The 21,082-nt window shown below is 43.9% G+C and overlaps 1 protein-coding gene across 1 annotated transcript; it reads right to left on the minus strand.

The window, feature by feature from the left end:
- Positions 1-317: 317 nt before the first annotated feature.
- LOC117966440 (putative aminopeptidase W07G4.4) lies at positions 318-21,021 on the minus strand. The gene is made up of 17 exons (XM_059008463.1): positions 20,911-21,021; positions 18,143-18,181; positions 17,204-17,294; positions 16,076-16,141; positions 15,533-15,615; positions 14,699-14,807; positions 13,694-13,818; positions 12,601-12,700; positions 11,406-11,481; positions 10,352-10,437; positions 8,340-8,444; positions 6,656-6,731; positions 5,933-6,051; positions 3,588-3,671; positions 2,707-2,764; positions 1,926-2,107; positions 318-821 (listed from the first exon to the last, which is right to left on the minus strand). The coding sequence occupies exons 1-17, from the start codon at positions 20,922-20,924 to the stop codon at positions 687-689; spliced, it is 1,548 nt and encodes a 515-aa protein (XP_058864446.1). The 5' UTR covers positions 20,925-21,021; the 3' UTR covers positions 318-686.
- Between the last annotated feature and the right edge of the window lie 61 nt (positions 21,022-21,082).

The following is a 21,082-nucleotide window of genomic DNA, read 5'->3' on the forward strand; positions in this document are numbered from 1 at the left end:
TGGTGAATGTCAACAGTAACTTTTCATAAGTTCTTATTGTGTTCTAGTGAAGAGTTTAAAATTCTAGATGAAGTGCAACTCAAACAGAAACTTTGTAGGCGAGGTAGTTCTGCTTTCAAGCCAAATTCATTTGAAGGCGTGTTTTGTGGACAGCGTGCTGGTAAACAACTTTGTCATGTAACATCTGGCGTGACACAAGTTTGACAGATTTAAACTTTTTGTTCAATCAAAACTCTGACAGGTAAATAGAAGAACCTTTACGATAGCTGAAATAAAGCCCCCCCCCCCCCCCCCAAAAAAAAATAAATTGACGCTGGTTAATATATCATTTTTATTATTTTTTTTTCAGCCGACACACACAAAAGAAATGCATAACAGTGTTGCAGGTTCCACGGTTGAACAAAGCAACATTTCAGGCACACTACAGCAAACGTGTCTGTTTGTGCAAAATGTTATAGGTTTACAGAACTCCTTTCCAATTGACTGGCTTTAAACAGGAAAAAGTGAAATTAATTAGATTTTTGTTGCTTTTTTGTTTACTGATTGGCGTGTGTGCCGCACAGCCAGCTCCTGATTGGCCGACTCAGACAATGATATGATTGGTATTGGCTGTACTGGCAGCGATGGCTTCTGATTCGGTGGGATTTAGACTGTGGTGCCAGGAGATGGCTTCTGATTGGCTGGTCTCAGAGGCGGTGCAAAATGTAATTGGTTGCCATGGTGAGGATGGGCGCTCCAGTGGGAATTCCAGGGAACGGTCCAGATGATCCGGCAATGTCAATGTGGGAATATCGGAGCGGCTTCTCGGAATCCACACCGTGCTGAAAAAACAAAACGGAGACAAAAAAAAAAAAAAGAAAGAAGGTGGTCAGGGGCCAGTTGCATAAAATCACCTTAAGTATTCAGTTTAAGTACAACACACTTAAGGATACGTTTTCCCTTAACTACGGTACTGAATCTGTGAAGCTGCTTTCTGCAACACCTGAACACTTAAGGGAAAAACCAAGGGGAAATTTAACTTGAGATGTTTCATGCAATTGGCAACAGGTTGTAATCTGTACAAAAAACACCCAGTCTGATTATACCAATCTACATTTCCAGAAGCTTATAGGAGCTTCTATACGAGTGCATGATGAAAGTTGAGAAGAAAAATTCAAAACCAGGACGAGCCCGGCTCTTGCATACAGTGGTTAAGACTCGCGGCCTGTTTGCATCCAGCTTCCACCCTGTTAGGGGGTGTAATGATTCATCACATACCGACCAATCGTGATACTTTCTTTACATGGATCGGATCGCAACAGAGGTATGGATCGCTTGTATCATGAGACGAGACCAGTTCACTAAATGGTTCCTGAATGAAGAAGTGTATATTATAGTTCATATGAACACCCTTTAAAAATATAGCTGGTATGAATTTTGTCTTAACATTAAAGTCCATCATTTAAAATGATGCATCATACAAGTATTGTAACACATACCCTACTGCAGCCTGCACACTGTGACAGGGATCATTACACTCCTAACCTGTTACACAGAGCACTGAAACAGACCTCGCTAACCAACAGCTGCTCTGCCAGGGGCAGACATGGGGGCAATTAGTCAGCATTGCAATCAGAATTGTTGACAGAAATTGCAATTACAATTCTATTTTGTTCCAAATTACAATTACACAAAAAAAACTACACATAGTAACATGTTTATTCTAAGTAAATATAAATGCGTCACCAAAAGTGGTTGAAAATACAAGGATAAAAATGACAAATGCGGAATTGAACAGTAAATCGATTCATCATATAGTACAATTAAGCAGGTGTGCCAATATTCAACTACGAATGACATTGTAATTGCAATGAACCATGAATTGCAGCTCCAGTGTCACTGGCCCAGGTCTGGCCAGGGCTACAGAGGAGGAGAGGCTGGGGTACCTGGTCGAGCCCCGAGGCCATGATGAGGAAGGCGGCGGGGGTCTGGTGCCCCCTAGGGGTGGCGCTGGAGGGCAGGTTGTTGCACTGCAGGATGTCTTCGTATTCAGACTTGCCGCGGTGGAAATCGAAATCCTCTCGGCGCACGGTGGAGATCTCAAACACATCACCCAGCTCGTCACCCGCTGAGAGGGACAACGCAGGGTTACAAATCAAACGCAGATTACACAAACAAATGCACAGGGCTCCCAGCTCAAAGCTATTTACACTAATTTACCATTAACGATAGTAAGAAGGCACTGAAAAAAACACTTTTAGGTCGAAACAGCTGGCATTTTATTGATTTAGCATCTTTTAGTATGTCTCAACTCAGCACACTTGAGTGTTTTATAGTGATGGATGAAAAATGTACCCAATAAAAAAAAAAAATAAAAACCATAAAACAAAAGAACTCTGACATAATAAGTTGTTCTGGAATTGTAAAGGTGATGAGGCAGTGAGGACGTGGAGTAAACAGCTTTGAGAATCTAATCCACAGTGGGGCTAATGAAGCTTGTAGTAAAACCCGGAATGGGTGAAACTTATGTAAACAGGAGTCTTGGTTCCATCCCCGAAAAATGAAAGAGCGTGACCTACAGCCAACTTACACGCATGGAAGATCCCCAACCAAGTTTCATCAGAAATTGGAGAAGCATTTTTTCTAGAGGTAGAACACTTCTCAAAATCGGTTTTGATTATTTTATTTTTTTAAACGTACAACTAGTTTTAGAAAAAGGACCCTCACCTTTCTGCCACTGCTGAGCATTCCCAACGCTCCGGGCTGGGCCATTATCCATGATGATCTGAGAGAGAGCGAGCGAGAGACACACAGACAGACAGAGACAGAGATAGAGAGAGAGGCCTGGGTTACACACCATGGGGCCAGGAAAGGCACAGGACTGTTTGTGCTCCCGGGCGCTATGTGATGTTGCAAATAACAAGGGTCTGCAAGATGGGAATTCTGCTTACAAGAGAAACAGCCAAAAATGAAATATTTACTGTGAAGTTGTTTCAACCCCAATGGAACCCCTGTCCCAGCATTTTACAGGAACAAAGAATCCTGCTGGATTTCTTTTTGTGTTAGGGGGTCTGATCTACCTTATCAGTTTTTTTGTGGTCTCAGTTTAGGGGGTCTAGTTGATCAGCCTACACCCTGATAAGCCACAGCTGGGTGTTTGAGTATTTTACAGCACTGGGGAATCACTTTGGACCGTCTCAACCAACCGTTTTTAGAATCCCGGGATAACCACAGACAGATGGTTGATGCAACCCAGGGAGGATTCCCACAATGCTGTAAAATGCTCTAAAAATCACAGTCCATGTGTGCGTTTACAGATTCTGTGGACCCCTCCGAATGATTGTAGAGAACTGGCATCTCAGCCCATTGAAGTGGATGGAGAGGCGAGGGCTTGACGCAAACTGCTAGTCGTACGGTTCAGAGAAGAAATATTCTCCGGAAGGGCCAGCTCCGTAGTGGAGAGGCAAGCGCAGGTCTTATGCTTATGTCAGTATTGTTAAGTAATCAGCCACTAGGAGGAGATTCATTACATGGTCCTGGGTGAGCCTGCAGTACTGCACTCTAATTATCTGAGTGTGCCCGCCTCCCCGCCCCGCCCCAGCACTCACAGAGTAATTGGGTCCCATGGCACGGATGGCGTGCCCGGTGAGGGTGGCGATGGTGAACAGCTCGGGGGCTACCTCCGACAGGGCCTGGGAGAACAAGAAAACAGGGATGGGAATCACACTCTCATTCCACAGATTGATCCATTCCTGGTTTTACTGCGAGTTTAATGAAACACACCTGAGTTTGTTACCTGTACAGTGGGGTTGATCAAGCTCCTAGTAAAACCTGGAATGGCGAAACTGCTGTATTAAAGACAACCTGCTTTACTCGTACAATAGGTAGATAGATAGATAGATACAAGTACAGAGAACTCAAACACACAAACACACACAGCTCTGTATCCAAGGAGAATCCAGATCCAACAGGATACTCAATCACTAGAAATACTTGAAGAAAAGTCATTGATAAACTGAAAACCTAGCTATTTCAATAATGCTACAACATTTCAGCTTGGTAGACTGATGTACATCTTTCAGTTTGTCAATTACTTTTTTCTTCATTATAATTTATATATACTGAGCATCAAAAGAAACATATTACTTGTATTTGGATAAAATTCACTAGATGTGATCGAAAAATGAAACTCTGTTTTAGAGCAGGTGCAGTGACTTTTTATTGTGCTGTTTAACAATTGACATCACGAAGATGCTGCAAAATGATCTGCCGATCTTGGGCAGGTGTTGTGACTCTTGGTCTCTCAGTTCGTGGCCTGTCATTGACAGAGTGTGTCTGGTTATACCGTCTCGCCAGGTTTGAAATTGCTGGCTGTGAGCACCCAATTTTTTTTGAAAATAAATGTGCTATAATAGTGATATTCTTTTGGATGTTCGGTATACATACAAAGTTGTAGTCAAAAGTTTACATACCCTAATGGAATTTTATAATTTCTAGAAATTTCTTGAAAACAAAGAATTTTAGGAAAAATCTTTTGTAGCAAAAGCTTTGCTTTTGTGGATGAGGAAAAAGTTACAAGAAATAGATGTCTACAATTATTTATTTCTGCAATTTTTTGGCAAAAATGCCAATTCAAAAGTATTCATACCCTTTCATGCTATGATCGTGTTGTCTACAAGGTGCTAGAAATTTCAATATGATAATGCAGAACCTAATTCTGGAAAAGTCTAGAAAATGCAGGATTGTAGGTGAACATTCTTAGAGAGTATAAAAGGCATAGGATAATTGCTGTCATTACCAAGAAGTCAATATGGGACAAAGTAAAGAGCTATCTGAAGACCTTAGTCAGAAAATGATTTATTGTCATAAAGCTGGAGAAGGGTACAAGAAGATTTCTAAGTATTTCAGTATCTCAATTTCACCTACTGTTTCTATTAACAAGCAGTAAAAGACGCATGATTTGCAAAACATCTTTTGAATGATGGATAGGAGTTCTGGTCAAAGGTTTTGTGGAGTGATGAGACAAAAATCAAGCTATTTGGTCACGCAGATAGTCGTTAAGCTTGGAGAAAGTCTGGTGAGGCGTACAAAGAACAATTTTGCGTTGAAGAATGGTCAAAAACCACAAAAGAATCATGCCAAAAGCTCACTGACAAATATCCTAATCATTTAAAAGAGGTTATTATTGCTAAAGGTGCCTCAACTAGCTATTAATTTCATTTTTCTTGTCAGGGTATGAATACTTTAGAATTGTCATTTTTTGAGTTTTGCCAAAAAATTGCTGAAAAATAATTTTAGACACCTATTTCTTGTACTTTTTCCTCATCCACAAAAGCAAAACTTCTGCTGCAAAAGATTTTTCCTAATTTGTCTGACAAATTATAAATTTCCATTAGGGTATGTAAACTTTTGACTACAACTGTGTGTTTACATATATATATGCCTAGAAAACTGAAGTAGTTGCTCTCTGCATTAATGATTCAGACAATTGCTTGCATCATCAGTGATGAAGGTTCAGATGAGGAAGACGTGGAGTTCTGATCAGATGACCGTCTGATTGATTACGCTGTAACCATATTTAGAATTTTTTTTTTTTTTGACATCACAAACACATTTTTTTGTATTGAACATTTTTAATGCTACTTTGGATGCAATGTTACTTTATTATTTTGTGTTGTGCTTTCACACTGGACACAACAACGTTTATTACACAGATTATGTAAAGCCATTAATTTCAGCGGACCGAAAATGTTACACGTTTAAATAATTTTTTAAATATAGCGACGACTTCTGGCGTTTTTCAATGTTTGTTTTGTGAAAATATTTGAAATGACAAGAGTATTTAGGATGTTTCTGACACAAGCGCCCTTCATCAGCTTTACTTTACTTTCAAGTGTTTTTGTTTATTTTTAATATTCTAGTGTGCACTGCATGTAAACCCTCTTCTACATACCCGCTCCTTCATCTCGCTCAGCAGGTCTGCCATCACCATCCTGCCCTCAGCGTCCGTGTTCCCCACGCGAATGCGCCTCTGAGCCCGAGATGTGATGAGCTCATCCGCCACATAGCAATCTGAAGGGAGGAGGGGAGGGGAGGGGAGGGGAGGGGAGGGGAGAGGAGTGGAGGGGAGGTTACATCACTACACTGTGCTGCAGGAATGAAGGCACAGTCTAGCTCATTTAATCAAAAATGTATTTATATTGTATATATATTTTTTTTTAAATCGCTATTTTTAAATTGCCCATTTAATATTTTTGCTTTTATTCTTAACATTTCTGATATCACATTGCAGCCCCTTTTACTTAGATTTTCAATTGAAATGAAGGGGCATTCTCAAGACACAAGTGGCAACTGTCCTCAGTTCTATAGCAGGGCAAGCTACAGAGACACAGATACTGTTGGTATTTGTGCAGTTTTCCCCATGGTTATACTATGCACTTACCATAGTTTACCCTGGTTTGTCATGTTCACTACCATACCGAACGATTCTTTACAATGCTTTATTACACTTTGCTGTGCTTTTACTATGGAGAACTTTTAAAAGGGCAGATACAGGGAGAGAGAGAGAGAGAGAGAGAGAGAGAGAGAGAGAGAGAGAGAGAGAGAGACACAGGTTCTGACACAGGCAGGCAGGCAGGCAGGCAGACCCCTCTCTGCTGTGACAGCGCTGACTCACCGGCCCCCACGCTGTTCCGCACCATCGCCATGGCACCCAGCACCTTCAGATTCTTAGGCTTCAGCTCAGCCAGCACCTACAAGAGGGGGAGGAGCGAAGCCAATTCAACAGAGAACCTGCAACAGCCATGGAAACAAGACTCCCGCGGCATAGCAGTTTGATCCACTCCTGGTTTTACGACGAGTTTAATAAGATACACCCGAGCTTGTTAACTATACACTGGGGCTAATCAAACTTGTAGTAAAACCAGGACTGGGCAGAAATGCTGTGCAATAGAAGTCTTCAATCCCTGTGGCTGCAAGACAGAGCACCAACCTCACTACTCACATGCTACCCCCCTGCTTCGCACTCTCCACTGGCTACCTGTCTCTGCTCGCATTCAATTCAAGACCCTTGCTCTTGCCTACTGCTCTTTTCACCACACTGCCCCCTCCTACCTCAATCCCTCGTGTCTCCCTACACCCCCTCTTCACTCCCCCTCTACTGGCTGACTGGTCCTGCCTTCCCTCCACTCTCCATCCTCCCGTGCTGCTCCTTCTCTTCCCTCTGTGGTGGAACCAGCTACCGGAGAACTTCAGGACTGCCCAGTCTCTCATTGCCTTCTGCCACCTCCTCAAGATCCACCTGTTCAGACTGCGCTTGTAGATCTCCTGCTCCGCCCCTCCTGCTCTGCACTGGACTCGCCTGACCTCAGCACCGCGTTACTGGATCCTCAGCTGATGCACTATCCTTGCACTATTGCACTGCTAATATGTCACTGTAGATATAACTTGTCTTAATCCAAAATTGTTACTTCTTAGAGTATTATATTCTGGTAACATTTGCACTTACTGTAAACTACGCTATTTAAAATACTGTTTTTGCATTGTAACAACTGTAAGTCATCTTGAATAAAAGGTATCTGCCAAATAAACTAATAACCACAACTAAACACCAGACACCTGGCAGGAATTACAGTAATGATGACAAAATAATAATACCACTGTCTGAAAGGATTTAAATGTGGGTTACTAGGTTACATTTCAACATCTCTATTAGCAGATCTGAGTGTGTGCGCTCCACACACACACAGGCTTGTCTATACCTGGATGAATCGGACCCTCCACACACACACACACACACACACACAGGCTTGTCTATACCTGGATGAATCGGACCCTCCACACACACACACACACACACACACACAGGCTTGTCTATACCTGGATGAATCGGACCCTCCACACACACACACACACACACACACACACACACACACACAGACTTGTCTATACCTGGATGAATCGGACCCTCCACACACACACACACACACACACACACACACAGGCTTGTCTATACCTGGATGAATCGGACCCTCCACACACACACACACACACACACACACACACACACACACAGGCTTGTCTATACCTGGATGAATCGGACCCTCCACACACACACACACACACACACACAGACTTGTCTATACCTGGATGAATCGGACCCTCCACACACACACACACACACACACACACAGACTTGTCTATACCTGGATGAATCGGACCCTCCACACACACACACACACACACACACACACACACACACACACACACAGGCTTGTCTATACCTGGATGAATTGGACCCTCCACACACACACACACACACACACACACACACACACACACGCACACGCGCTTGTCTATACCTGGAAGAATCCCGCCACGGCTGCAGAGCCACACTTATCCCGGTGCATTCCAGCCATAAACCCCCCGGCCTTAATGTCAGCTCCGCCCGTGTCGTACGTGATGCCCTGGGGGAGAAAGGAAAGGAAAGGTCTTGGGAAGTGCAAGGAATGGGAACTGAGAACTTACTTTAACCTGGTCACTGCGCTTCACAATCCGGCTCTTTAAAGTATCCTGCGTGAGGTTTCTAGTTTGAAAAGGCTGCAGATCAGTTAGAGCGAGTTCATTCAAAATGCAGCAAAACACATTTACTGTTGAAGCATGTTTAATGTTCAGAGGGCGGGTGAAACTGTGTCGAAGTGTATATGCCACTTCGAAATAGATTTAGGTCACAAGAAATAGATGTCTACAATTATTTATTTCAGCAATTTCACCAAAAATGCTAATTCAAAAGTATTCATACCCTGACAGGGAAAATGAAATTAATAGCTAGTTGAGACACCTTTAGCAGTAATAACCTCTTTTAAATGATTAGGATATTTGACAGTGAGCTTTTGGTATGATTTGTTAGTGATTTTTGACCATTCTTCAACGCCAAATTGTTCCAGTTCATTCAAATTCCAAGGACTTCTCTCGTGCACAGCCTTCTTCAACTCATACCAAAGATTCTCAATCGGATTTAGATTGGGACTCTGACAAGGCCATTCCAGAACCTTGATTTTATTCTTCTTTAACCATTCTGAAGTAGATTTTGACGTGTGCTTTGGGTCGTTGTTTTGTTGGAATGTCCAGTTGTACTTTAAACCAAGTTTTGTAACAGAGGGTTTCAGATGATTGGCCAATATCTTTTGGTATGCTATGGAATCCATTTGACCATGTATTGGAACTAAATTTCCTGTGCCATTAGAGGAAAAACAGCCCCATAGAAGGACATTACCACCTCCATGCTTGACAGTAGGTATGGTGTTCTTTTCTTTGTACGCCTCACCAGACTTTCTCCAAACTTAACAACGAAGTGATTCTCCTTGAGACACTTTCCTAAGAGTGGCTTGTTCCTTGGCCTGTGACTATTGAGACCTTCACCATGCAATACTCGACCTATGGTTGAAATGGAAACCCCAGTCCCACTTGCAGCCAATTCACTTTGAATATCTTTGGCAGTCAATCTCGGATTGTTATTAACCTTCCTCACAATTCTTCTACTTGTTCTTGGTGAAAGAACCTTCTTTCTTCCAGACCGAGGGAGCGTTGTGACAGTACCATGAGTCTTGTACTTCTTAATAATAGAAACAATAATTGAAATTGAGATACTCAAATGCTTGGAAATCTTCTTGTATCCTTCTCCAGCTCTGACAATAAATAAATCTGCCTAAGGTCTTCCCATAATGACTTATTGGTAATGACAGCAATCATCCTATGCCTAACCCTTTTATACTCTTAAGAATGTTCACCTTCAATCCAACATTTTCTAGACGTTTCTAGAACTAGGTTCTGCATTATCATATTGAAATTTCTAGCACTGTATGTATGTATGTATGTATGTATGTATGTATGTATGTATGCATGCACACACATTTCTTGTGTGTCTCTATTTGCCAAAAAGGCTGCAGTGTGCACGGAGCAGCGTGTTTGTAGCAGTAAAGGCTGCAGTGTGTACGGAGCAGCGTGTTTGTAGCAGTAAAGGCTGCAGTGTGTACGGAGCAGCGTGTTTGTAGCAGTAAAGGCTGCAGTGTGTACGGAGCAGCGTGTTTGTAGCAGTAAAGGCTGCAGTGTGTACGGAGCAGCGTGTTTGTAAGCAGTAAAGGCTGCAGTGTGTACGGAGCAGCGTGTTTGTAGCAGTAAAGGCTGCAGTGTGTATGGAGCAGCGTGTTTGTAGCAGTAAAGGCTGCAGTGTGTACGGAGCAGCGTGTTTGTAGCAGTAAAGGCTGCAGTGTGTATGGAGCAGCGTGTTTGTAGCAGTAAAGGCTGCAGTGAGTATGGAGCAGCGTGTTTGTAGCAGTAAAGCAGCCTCCTGACTCAGTCACATGGCTCCTACCTTTCCCACCAGCAGCAGGGTCTGATCGATGGGCCCCTCTCCAGTGTACTCCAGTTTGATTACTCTGGCCTGGTGACGAGGCACAGCTACAGGAGAGACCACAACAAACAAATCATTGAAACGAGAGTGTCAGTGACAGCACAGCACCAAGGAAGGGCGACACGCAGATAGACCTGCTTAAAGAAGTCTCCATTTATCCCCACACTGACTCTCTTAATGTGTGTGGTAAAGAATGTCCTTTCAAAACCTGGAATGAAGACTGACCCATAAAACGTACACCTATATTGCTTTTGTTCAGGTTAAAAGTTGATGAAGTAAACATGCACAAAATGGGACAACTGTTCTTTTATTATTATTTTACTGATCAGTCACCAAGTCTGCCTGCCCGCATTGCCATTGTATGCCCCGTCTGTCTGCAGTGCCATTGCAGTGCCCCCCGTCTGTCTGCAGTGCCATTGCAGTGCCCCCCGTCTGTCTGCAGTGCCATTGCAGTGCCCCCCGTCTGTCTGCAGTGCCATTGCAGTGCCCCCCGTCTGTCTGCAGTGCCATTGCAGTGCCCCCCGTCTGTCTGCAGTGCCATTGCAGTGCCCCCCGTCTGTCTGCAGTGCCATTGCAGTGCCCCCCGTCTGTCTGCAGTGCCATTGCAGTGCCCCCCGTCTGTCTGCAGTGCCATTGCAGTGCCCCCCGTCTGTCTGCAGTGCCATTGCAGTGCCCCCCGTCTGTCTGCAGTGCCATTGCAGTGCCCCCCGTCTGTCTGCAGTGCCATTGCAGTGCCCCCCGTCTGTCTGCAGTGCCATTGCAGTGCCCCCCCGTCTGTCTGCAGTGCCATTGCAGTGCCCCCCGTCTGTCTGCAGTGCCATTGCAGTGCCCCCCGTCTGTCTGCAGTGCCATTGCAGTGCCCCCCGTCTGTCTGCAGTGCCATTGCAGTGCCCCCCGTCTGTCTGCAGTGCCATTGCAGTGCCCCCCGTCTGTCTGCAGTGCCATTGCAGTGCCCCCCGTCTGTCTGCATTTGCCTGGGTGTCCGTCTGACCATTTCTCTGTCTGCCTCTCTCACCGTTGGCGCAGCGGTTCACGGCTGCCAGGCAGGGGTACTCCTTCTCCAGCTGCTTGACGTCACTCACAACGCACACCTGGAGAGAATGATGAGAAAGGTCAAAGCAAGAAAACTAAAGCAAGGAGACGATCGATTCGGACAAATCCTTCCTCAGTGCGGTCACCTGACCTGACCAACATGCATGGGATAGGGTAGGGGATCTCCAAGTAGAAACAAGACCAAAACATCCTTCCATGCAGTGAAACATTACAAACTGCTGAAAAAAGGAGCTTTGGGCAAATCATTTCTATTGAATTTTTTCAATTTATTTCCATTGCTTTATATGGGGGAAAAATGGCACCCTCATACAAGATCATAATGAATTTGCATCTTCCACAAGTCAAAGTGCAAAGACTAAAAGAGGGTTCGCCATGCCAATGTGAATGTGGGGAAGCTATAAAAAAGGCCAACAAGATGCTTGGATATATTGTGAGAAGTGTTGAATTTAAATCAAGGGAAGTAATGTTAAAACTTTACAATGCATTAGTAAGACCTCACCTAGAATATTGTGTTCAGTTCTGGTCACCTCGTTACAAAAAAGATATTGCTGCTCTAGAAAGAGTGCAAAGAAGAGCGACCAGAATTATCCCGGGTTTAAAAGGCATGTCGTATGCAGACAGGCTAAAAGAATTGAATCTATTCAGTCTTGAACAAAGAAGACTACGCGGTGATCTGATTCAAACATTCAAAATCCTAAAAGGTATAGACAATGTCAACCCGGGGGACTTCTTTGACTTGAAAAAAGAAACAAGGACCAGGGGTCACAAATGGAGATTAGATAAAGGGGCATTCAGAACAGAAAATAGGAGGCACTTTTTTACACAGAGAATTGTGAGGGTCTGGAACCAACTCCCCAGTTGTTGAAGCTGACACCCTGGGATCCTTCAAGAAGCTGCTTGATGAAACTCTGGGATCAATAAGCTACTAACAACCAAACGAGCAAGATGGGCTGAATGGCCTCCTCGTTTGTAAACTTTCTTATGTTCTTATGTTCATGCATGAAAGGGTTAAACGGACATAGATTAATAAAGGGGCGATATTGTACGTGAATCTCCTATTTTGTCACATGGGATTCATACAGTACAAGCCATTCAACCGAATTCAAAGAGCTATTGAGTGATTGATGCTCCCTTTACTTACTGTTTTGGGGTCTCACCTTGATGGGGGTGTTGTTGAAGAGCTCCTCAACGTACTTCACTACCAGGGGGGCTGCCATCCTCTCGGGGTCCGAGCCCCCGATATCCCGACACACCACCCTGCGGGGCACGGAGAGGGCGATGGCACACACATATATTAGGGCCGCGCCGACACTACCACGAATTGCTTAAGAATTTATCGCCGATTTCAAAACAAGAGCTGTCCTTCCCTCACCTTTACAATCAAGTACCAAATCGATGCCAATTCAACTTCAATACCGACAGTTTTAAAAGCTGATTGGAAGATGATTTCTCTCCTCCGGGACACTGGCATTTTCCCTGCCGTAACAAGGCGAAGGACAGCTTTTCTTGTTTTGAAATCAACACATTACTGAATGGATTTATTGCATACCTGCCAATAAATACTTCTTAAAGGCAACCGCACACCACTATATATATATATATATATTATATATATATAAATATATTTCTTAGCAGACGTCTTTATCCAGGGCAACTTACAATTGTTACAAGATATCACATTATTTTTACATACAATTAGATTATTTTTTACATACACTTACCCATTTATACAGCTGGGTTTTTACAGGAGCAATCTAGGTAAAGTACCTTGCTCGCAGCAGTGTCCCCCACCTGGGATTGAACCCACGACCCTCCGGTCAAGAGTCCAGAGCCCTAACCACTACTCCACACTGCTGCCCTATATCTATGTCTATCTATCTATAAAGCTCAAAAGAGCCAGCTGCCCTAAAATAAATCAATAAAATAATTTGACTATATATAAAGGGCAATTTTACGAATTAAAAAAAGTGTAATATTTTTTCAGCCCAAAAACGTAAATCAGTGTCAGCGAGACTACAGCTGTGCACCAGCAAGGGAGTGGGGGGGTGCTTAACTTCATTTCTGAGGATTCATTTGAGACTCCTATCGCAGAGCAGCTCTCAACACACAGGGACAGCAGAACAGACAGCTATCGGGATTGCAGCAATAATCATTTGATTACCCGAATAAACTGGCACTTAAACAAAACTGAAATAAAAACAGCGTTCTGGGTATATTTTCCACCCGATCCCGTTCCTGTTCCCTCCTCACCGGCCGCTCTCCAGTGCGCAGGCTAGATGCTTGATCCTCTTGCCCTCCGCCTCCCCTGGAACCCAGAACCCCAGGGCATCCACCTTGCGAGGCTTCTCTGGGTAAGCCTCTCGCACCTCCAGCGGCTGGGGGGTGGTTAGAGCGAGGAGAGAGGGGAAAGATTAGGTGTAATGGTGCAACATCTCTGGTCAAAAATAAAACCATAATATCATACCTGAAAATTACAACACAGTGAACTTACAGGGTTGCATGTTCCTATTCCTATGTGTTGCTACAACTGTTTACGTAAGGGGTTAGTATTTAATTTATTTTTTTTACATTTTGATCACTTTTGAATTGCATTCCCTGCCTCAAGATGGCTTCACATGTACCCGCACGGACCTCTCAGAACTACATTTCCCATCATCCTCCTGCTCACTGGTAAATCCATCTCACTTACATGTGAGCAGGAGGGTGATGGGAAATGTAGTTCCATGCGGGTACATGTGAAGCCATCTTGAGGCAGGGAATGCAATTCAAAAGTGATCAAAATGTAAAAAAAAAAAATTAAACACAATACACACACCTTACGTAAACAGTTGTAGCAACACATAGGAACATGTAACACAATAAAATAAAAAGGTCCTTATGTGCCCTTTAACCTATTATTACCTGTTCGAAAGCAAGCCACAAAACATTCGAAGCATCCTGGCAGCAAACAGAAAACCATAATCAAAGTGCACAGGACGCTGAACCACGGCAGCGTACAAGTTATACTACATAATGTCATTTTCTGACAATTACACGCAGTGATGGAAATAAGATGCCCCCATTGCATAGCAGTTTGATCCATTCCTGAGAGTAATACGACATACCTGAGCCTGTTACCTGCATACTGGGGCTAAGCAAGCTTGTATTAAAACCTGGAGTGAGTGAAACTGCTAATGCAACTGGAGTCTTATTTCCATCCCTGTCACTTTCTGGAAGTCCCTGGATGTTCCTCTCTTGTTCTCTGTCTGCACTCACCACATACAGAGCGTGCAGAGCTCCCAGCACAGACACCAGCGTGCTCTCCTTGAAGGTGCTGTGTGCGGGACACACCAGCAGGGGGCTCTGCATCCCCGCTTTCAGAGCTCTGAAACAAAAGACAAGGCAAGTGTCAATCCCTGACAAAGCACACTCTACGATCACGTCGAGAGAGAGAGAGAGAGAGAGAGAGAGAGAGAGAGAGAGAGAGAGAGACACACAGGAGGCAGGCTATGTGATCAGAGAGAAAACGGGGTAGGAACTGGAATTAATAGTTTGTTCTGAACTGAATATAAACTCATATTGCAATCAGGAGAGGGGAAAACTAAAACCAGGGATGGAAATAAGACTCCCATTGCATAGCAGTTTGCTCCATTCCTGGTTTCATTAGGAGTTTAATAAGACACGCCTGAGCTGGTCTCTCTGTACAGTAAGTGCTGAAAACACTTCCGCATTCTTCAGATAAAAGACAGAACTTACAATCAATTCCAATTCCCCTTTTAACCAACGCCAATCATTTTTACGACACAGGCTTTATAGAACAAACAGCTATATAACTTGTCAACACCACGTGGGACTAGACAATTACAACACACACATATCAGATCATTTCAGCTTACAATGAATCATCATGAGCTCCTCAGATTTAGAATCTGTCAGGTTATAGATTCTCCCTGCGAGGCTAAAAAGCTTCTCAACAGGTGCTAATGAAGCCAGTGCCGTAAAAGGAACTGAAATGGATTACAAGGGAATGGGAAACGGAAATGGATTTTAAGAAGGAATCGAGCCCGCCCCCGCTCAGCCGTTCCCTGGAAACACAATCGGTTCACGCACCTCTTCATCCCAGCGACGGCCGCGTCGGTGAATCTCCTCACGTCATCGTAATCGCGGTCCAGGGGTCCGGTCGGCGCAAACACCTGCACAGACACCATGCTTTACTTACACAGAATCTCAGCAATTGTGCTGTACAGCGGCTGCGGTTAGTAAAAGACTCTGCACAGCTCCACACGGTGATACAAATAAACACTCTGGAGGGGCAGACAAGTTTGGTTTCTTTTGCTTTTTTCAACTTGCTGTAAAATCGTGCAAACAGGCGCGCATATCACACAAGTGTGCTTATACAGTGCGCAGGCTTGTAGAGTTGGAGAAAGCAAAAAGATAGAACCCATAAGAAATCCAATTACCTTAATGTGGTATTTTTTCAATGTTACAACTTACCTTGCTGGTGTACAGCAAAGCAGATTTATAAACATCTTAACCTGACGCTCGTCTTCAGCCATGGGGGCGCCTACATCCATAGACAGGTACACAGGCTTGTATATGAAACTGCATTATCTAAGACATTGTTTTGGTTAGCACTCCTGACTGCAGACTCACCAATCTGTCCCCTGGAACGCCCGGGACCTTCAGCAGGACCACCTCGCTGTGCACAGCAGCGTCTACCTGTGAAAACAGCACAGTGAAGGAGTCACCACTCTGAACACAGCACAGCGAAGAGGAGTCACCACTCTGAACACAGCACAGCGAAGAGGAGTCACCGCTCTGAACACAGCACAGCGAAGAGGAGTCACCGCTCTGAACACAGCACAGTGAAGAGGAGTCACCACTCTGAACACAGCGAAGAGGAGTCACCACTCTGAACACAGTGAAGAGGAGTCACCACTCTGAACACAGCACAGCGAAGAGGAGTCACCACTCTGAACACAGTGAAGAGGAGTCACCACTCTGAACACAGCACAGCGAAGAGGAGTCACCACTCTGAACACAGTGAAGAGGAGTCACCACTCTGAACACAGTGAAGAGGAGTCACCACTCTGAACACAGTGAAGAGGAGTCACCACTCTGAACACAGTGAAGAGGAGTCACCACTCTGAACACAGTGAAGAGGAGTCACCACTCTGAACACAGTGAAGAGGAGTCACCACTCTGAACACAGTGAAGAGGAGTCACCACTCTGAACACAGTGAAGAGGAGTCACCACTCTGAACACAGCGAAGAGGAGTCACCACTCTGAACACAGTGAAGAGGAGTCACCACTCTGAACACAGTGAAGAGGAGTCACCACTCTGAACACAGCACAGCGAAGAGGAGTCACCACTCTGAACACAGTGAAGAGGAGTCACCACTCTGAACACAGTGAAGAGGAGTCACCACTCTGAACACAGTGAAGAGGAGTCACCACTCTGAACACAGTGAAGAGGAGTCACCACTCTGAACACAGTGAAGAGGAGTCACCACTCTGAACACAGCACAGTGAAGAGGAGTCACGTTTTGGCAAAGCTAGAATTTAAAAGAGGATATCTGGTACTACACTAGTTTAAAGAAATCTGTTTTTGCAGATCTTTCAGATGCACTTTCATGGTCATGACACCTAACAAAGGGGAGTTGTGAAGCCCAGGACTGTGTGAAGGGTGAGTGGGAGTTTCGATCCCTGCTTCAGGACCATTGCATTGTGACTGTATGGCACTGTAGAGTACATGAGGTACAGAGGAGAGGAGAGCCCACCTGTTTGTATTCCTTGAGGGGGGGCAGCAGGCACTGGAGTGCAGCAGGGAGCTTCTCTATGCAGTCTGTCACCAAGACTATCCCATCAAACCTGCAGCAAGAGACTCACGTCAATAAAGGCACCAAGTATTAAATAGGTAATGTTGTTGAAAATGTTAATTAGTGGGAGAGCAATACTTCTACAATACATCAGTCTCAGCATCAGGGGTGTTAACAGAGTCAAACTTTTAAAATTCATCTAACCCTTACAGGGATGGAAGTAAGACTCCTGTTACAGAGCAGTTTCACCCACTCCAGGTTATACTAGGAGCTGGATTAGCCATGTTGTGTAGGCAACAAGCTCAGGTGTGTCCGATTAAAGTCCTAGTAAAACCAGGAACGGATCAAACTGCTATGCAGTGGGAGTCTTATTTCCATCCCTGCGTTATGTGAAATGTGTGAATGGTAGACGCTGGGCATCGCACTGACACAGCAGTAGCTCTATACAGGGTGAGGTTGTGTATTTAATATGTATTCATTATCTGTGCCATATACACGATAGTGTTGTATGCAGTCTAACACATTCATATTGTGCCCTCTGGTTTTAAACTCTATTGGAGTGCTTGTTAAGGGTAGAGCTGCACAAACCCATTATTCGGACTGAGCTCGCCGCAGAAATCAGCTGCTTGGTTTTGTGATGATCGCTGCTTTTCTTAGACTGTGGAGAACAGCGATCCACACAAACCCAGGCAGCTGTTTCTTCACTCGTTTTACTCTGAATGGTAAATCAGCCCGATAATCTGTTTGTGTAGCTCTAGCTATGGGTTACCATTCCTGATACAGTACAATTTCACCTCTGAAGGGTCTGGTGTATGATAGGGATACATATAGATATATATATATATATATATTGCGCTAAAGGCTGCTTTGAAAAGCTCAGTGTAAATTAATCAAACTCACTTCTTGTCTTTGAGGTCAGTGGCAAAATCAACTGGAAACCTGAAGAAAAAAAAAGGGGGGGGGGGGGGGGGGGAGACAAATGACATTTACATATTTATAACATAATTTATTGTAGAATTGCAGTGAAAGAAAGGTGATTCTTGCTGACAAGTTGATTTGTGGAGCACGTGGATAAGGCTTGGACTGTGCACCAATGCAAAGTGCTTTACTCAGAAGCTGCACAAGACGTGAATAAATACTGATGAGCAAGAGTCATGTGCGAGACCAGACTTCTCACTTCCTTATTCTGGTCTTTACTGGTACTATTGTTTGTTTTTTAATTCCTAGCTGATGCAGAGAGTCACAGAACTCCGTATGCAATGCAAGGGATTTATGAGGCGTGTTCTCCTGGTACACCCTGGGTCCCTCGTTACTGTGGAAGACTTTACTTCAGCATCATTGCAGATTAAAACCAGCCAGCACCGCTGAACCCTGACAGCGACGGCTGCTTTCAATAACACACCCTCCACCGTGCCAGGACCGTGGCAGACTTCAGGCATCTTCCACGGCCACCACAGTCTCCCGAGCATGCTTGGGATGAGCTTGAACACTGCATTTGACATCACGAGCCTGCACGATTTGCATGAAATAAGAATGACTTAATACACTAACATCCCTTGAGACACCTTCCGGCACCTTGTGGAGTCTGGGCCACTATACAAGACATTATAATTATAAATTGACCTCAGGTCTGCACAGCGCCCTCAATATATAGCGACTGCACTGCGTCTTCATCCTGCTGGGGAATCCGACATGCAAACCCTAAAGATCACCGTCCCAAGAGATCACTGTTACTGATTAGCACACTGTAATGCAATAATAGCACTCTCCCTGTCTGCACTTGAAGGACGTGCCTACTGTAGAAGGCGCTCTGTAAATGCAATCGCCGCCAGCATTTTAAGTCCCAGACGGTTTGGGGTCGTATGGGAGATTTGGATGCAAAATGTGGGGCGTAAAACAAATTCACAGACTACATGTAAACACTATTTCCAATCACTACAAAAATATATATAGAGCATCCGCGAGTGGTTCTGAGGTCTGTTTTGTGCTATAAATTATTTTACAGTACAAGTTCAACACCATGAATGAAACTTAGTATTCAGACTCACTCAGGAGTAAGAAAAAAAATGCAAATCTTATTTATAATCAACTTTGAAATAAGTGGCCCAAAGTGATTTAACCCCTTAAATACCCCAGTTACTTATTCAATTTTCATTAATCGGATAACATGCCAACTCGCTATCTGTGCCATGTGTGTCAGCTGTTATGACCCTGAAATCAGTGTTGGGCTGAGAAAAAAAGAAATGAATATTGTTTAGGAGCTGCCCCTCTATAAATATCCACAGAGAAATTAGCAGCCCGCCGTGATTTAACCCATTACACACAAAGCCAGTCATTCAGTTTGGAGCAGATCAAAGTCTGAATAAAAAACAGGCGAATAAGAAACAGGCGAATAAGAAGCCAACTTCAGCCTCGTCTATCGCTGGTCAACCCCCTCGGGGTGCGGTGCTGAAGCTGGACACACTGGGGTTTTCATGCAGTCAGAAACACCCACAGACAGGGCACCCAAAAAAACAGCATTACAAACTAAAAACTGAACAACAATGAGCACTAATAACCCCTGTGGAACAGTGCTGCTGTACCCTTGAGCAAGGCAGTGGACTTTGCCCACGTTGTCCCAGTAAAATTAAGCCATATATATGATTAGTTAACTGTATGACTAACTAATATTGTAAGATTTCATAAAATGAAGATTTATTGGGGCTTTCTTAAGTCCTATTATTATTATTATTATTATTATTATTATTATTATTATTATGACCCAGAAGTCGCCAGGCAGGTTGTATGGGCATTGCTTTAGCCCTACAACACCTCATTTTAGTTTGTATCTATTATTTTGTGGGTCTCTTAGGTTCTCAACACCATCAGCCATGTCCACCGGTCGTACGCACACAGCTTGAAAACGGGCTGTCTTCAGCAGCTACCGGTAGGGTTACCATGTGGCTCCAGATTAACCGGACGCTGTGAGACAGAACGGGATTTCAAACTTGCCCCTAAATTGAAATAAATGAAAGGTGTAAATGAACCATCCTTAGCTACAATTAATAATGGTGCTTAAATACCCGCATGCGCGTCAAATAATTGTATTATACCAAGAATGAATTGCAGCCATGCTATTTTTTTCTGTTTGTTAAAATTCAATCGCCCATATTATTCTGCAAATACAATCGCATCATCATCTCGTTGCTCTATCGATAAATTAGCTATTCGTTCATTAAGATCTGATCAGAAGCAGCTGATCAGTGTGACTTGTTTGCTGCTCCCAAGCAATTCCACCACAGCAGGATTAATCTCAGCAAAGGCGGAGCTCATTTATACGTGAATTACTTTCAGTTTAGGGGGAATTTTGAAATTCGGGTCTGTCTCAAAGCGTCCGGTTAATCTGGAGCCATATGGTAACCCTAGCTACCGGTTGCTATGCAGAAGTCACCTGACTCCGCGCAAACCAAGGCTATGCATAACAAAACAATACTCGAACAGTTAATTATCGTTTAATTACTGTAAATGAAAGTGTATGACTTGCAAAAACTAGCTTCAAGTTTCAGATTCTAGACTCTGACAAAGATGACGTCTCTGTGAGTTTTGTTCAGCATAGCTAAGAAACTACAGGTTGTTTAATAATAATAATAATAATAATAATAATAATAATAATGTTATTTATTCCTCACCTTACCGACCCCATGTTCACTCCCGTGATTCTACAAATCGAAGTAAACCGACAATGCGAGCCGGGGCTCAACCAGCTGACGTAAGTGGTTTACAGTCGCCGCCTCTTTTCCAAATGCAGTAAGGTGATTGGCTGTCCGCACTTCCCACTCGAACGCCGAGTGGTCCGTTTCC

This window comes from Acipenser ruthenus, chromosome 37, assembly GCF_902713425.1.
Source record: "Acipenser ruthenus chromosome 37, fAciRut3.2 maternal haplotype, whole genome shotgun sequence".
NCBI lineage: Eukaryota > Metazoa > Chordata > Actinopteri > Acipenseriformes > Acipenseridae > Acipenser > Acipenser ruthenus.

Bases quoted from the DNA above. Each gene is read 5' to 3' on its own strand.
- LOC117966440 (XM_059008463.1), bottom strand. The intron at 8,445-10,351 runs GTAGGAGCCATG...TTTCTCCCCCAG, and splicing joins CCCTGCTGCTGGTGGGAAAG to GGCATCACGTACGACACGGG. The intron at 2,765-3,587 runs GTGAGTGCTGGG...GCTCTCTCTCAG, and splicing joins CCATGGGACCCAATTACTCT to ATCATCATGGATAATGGCCC.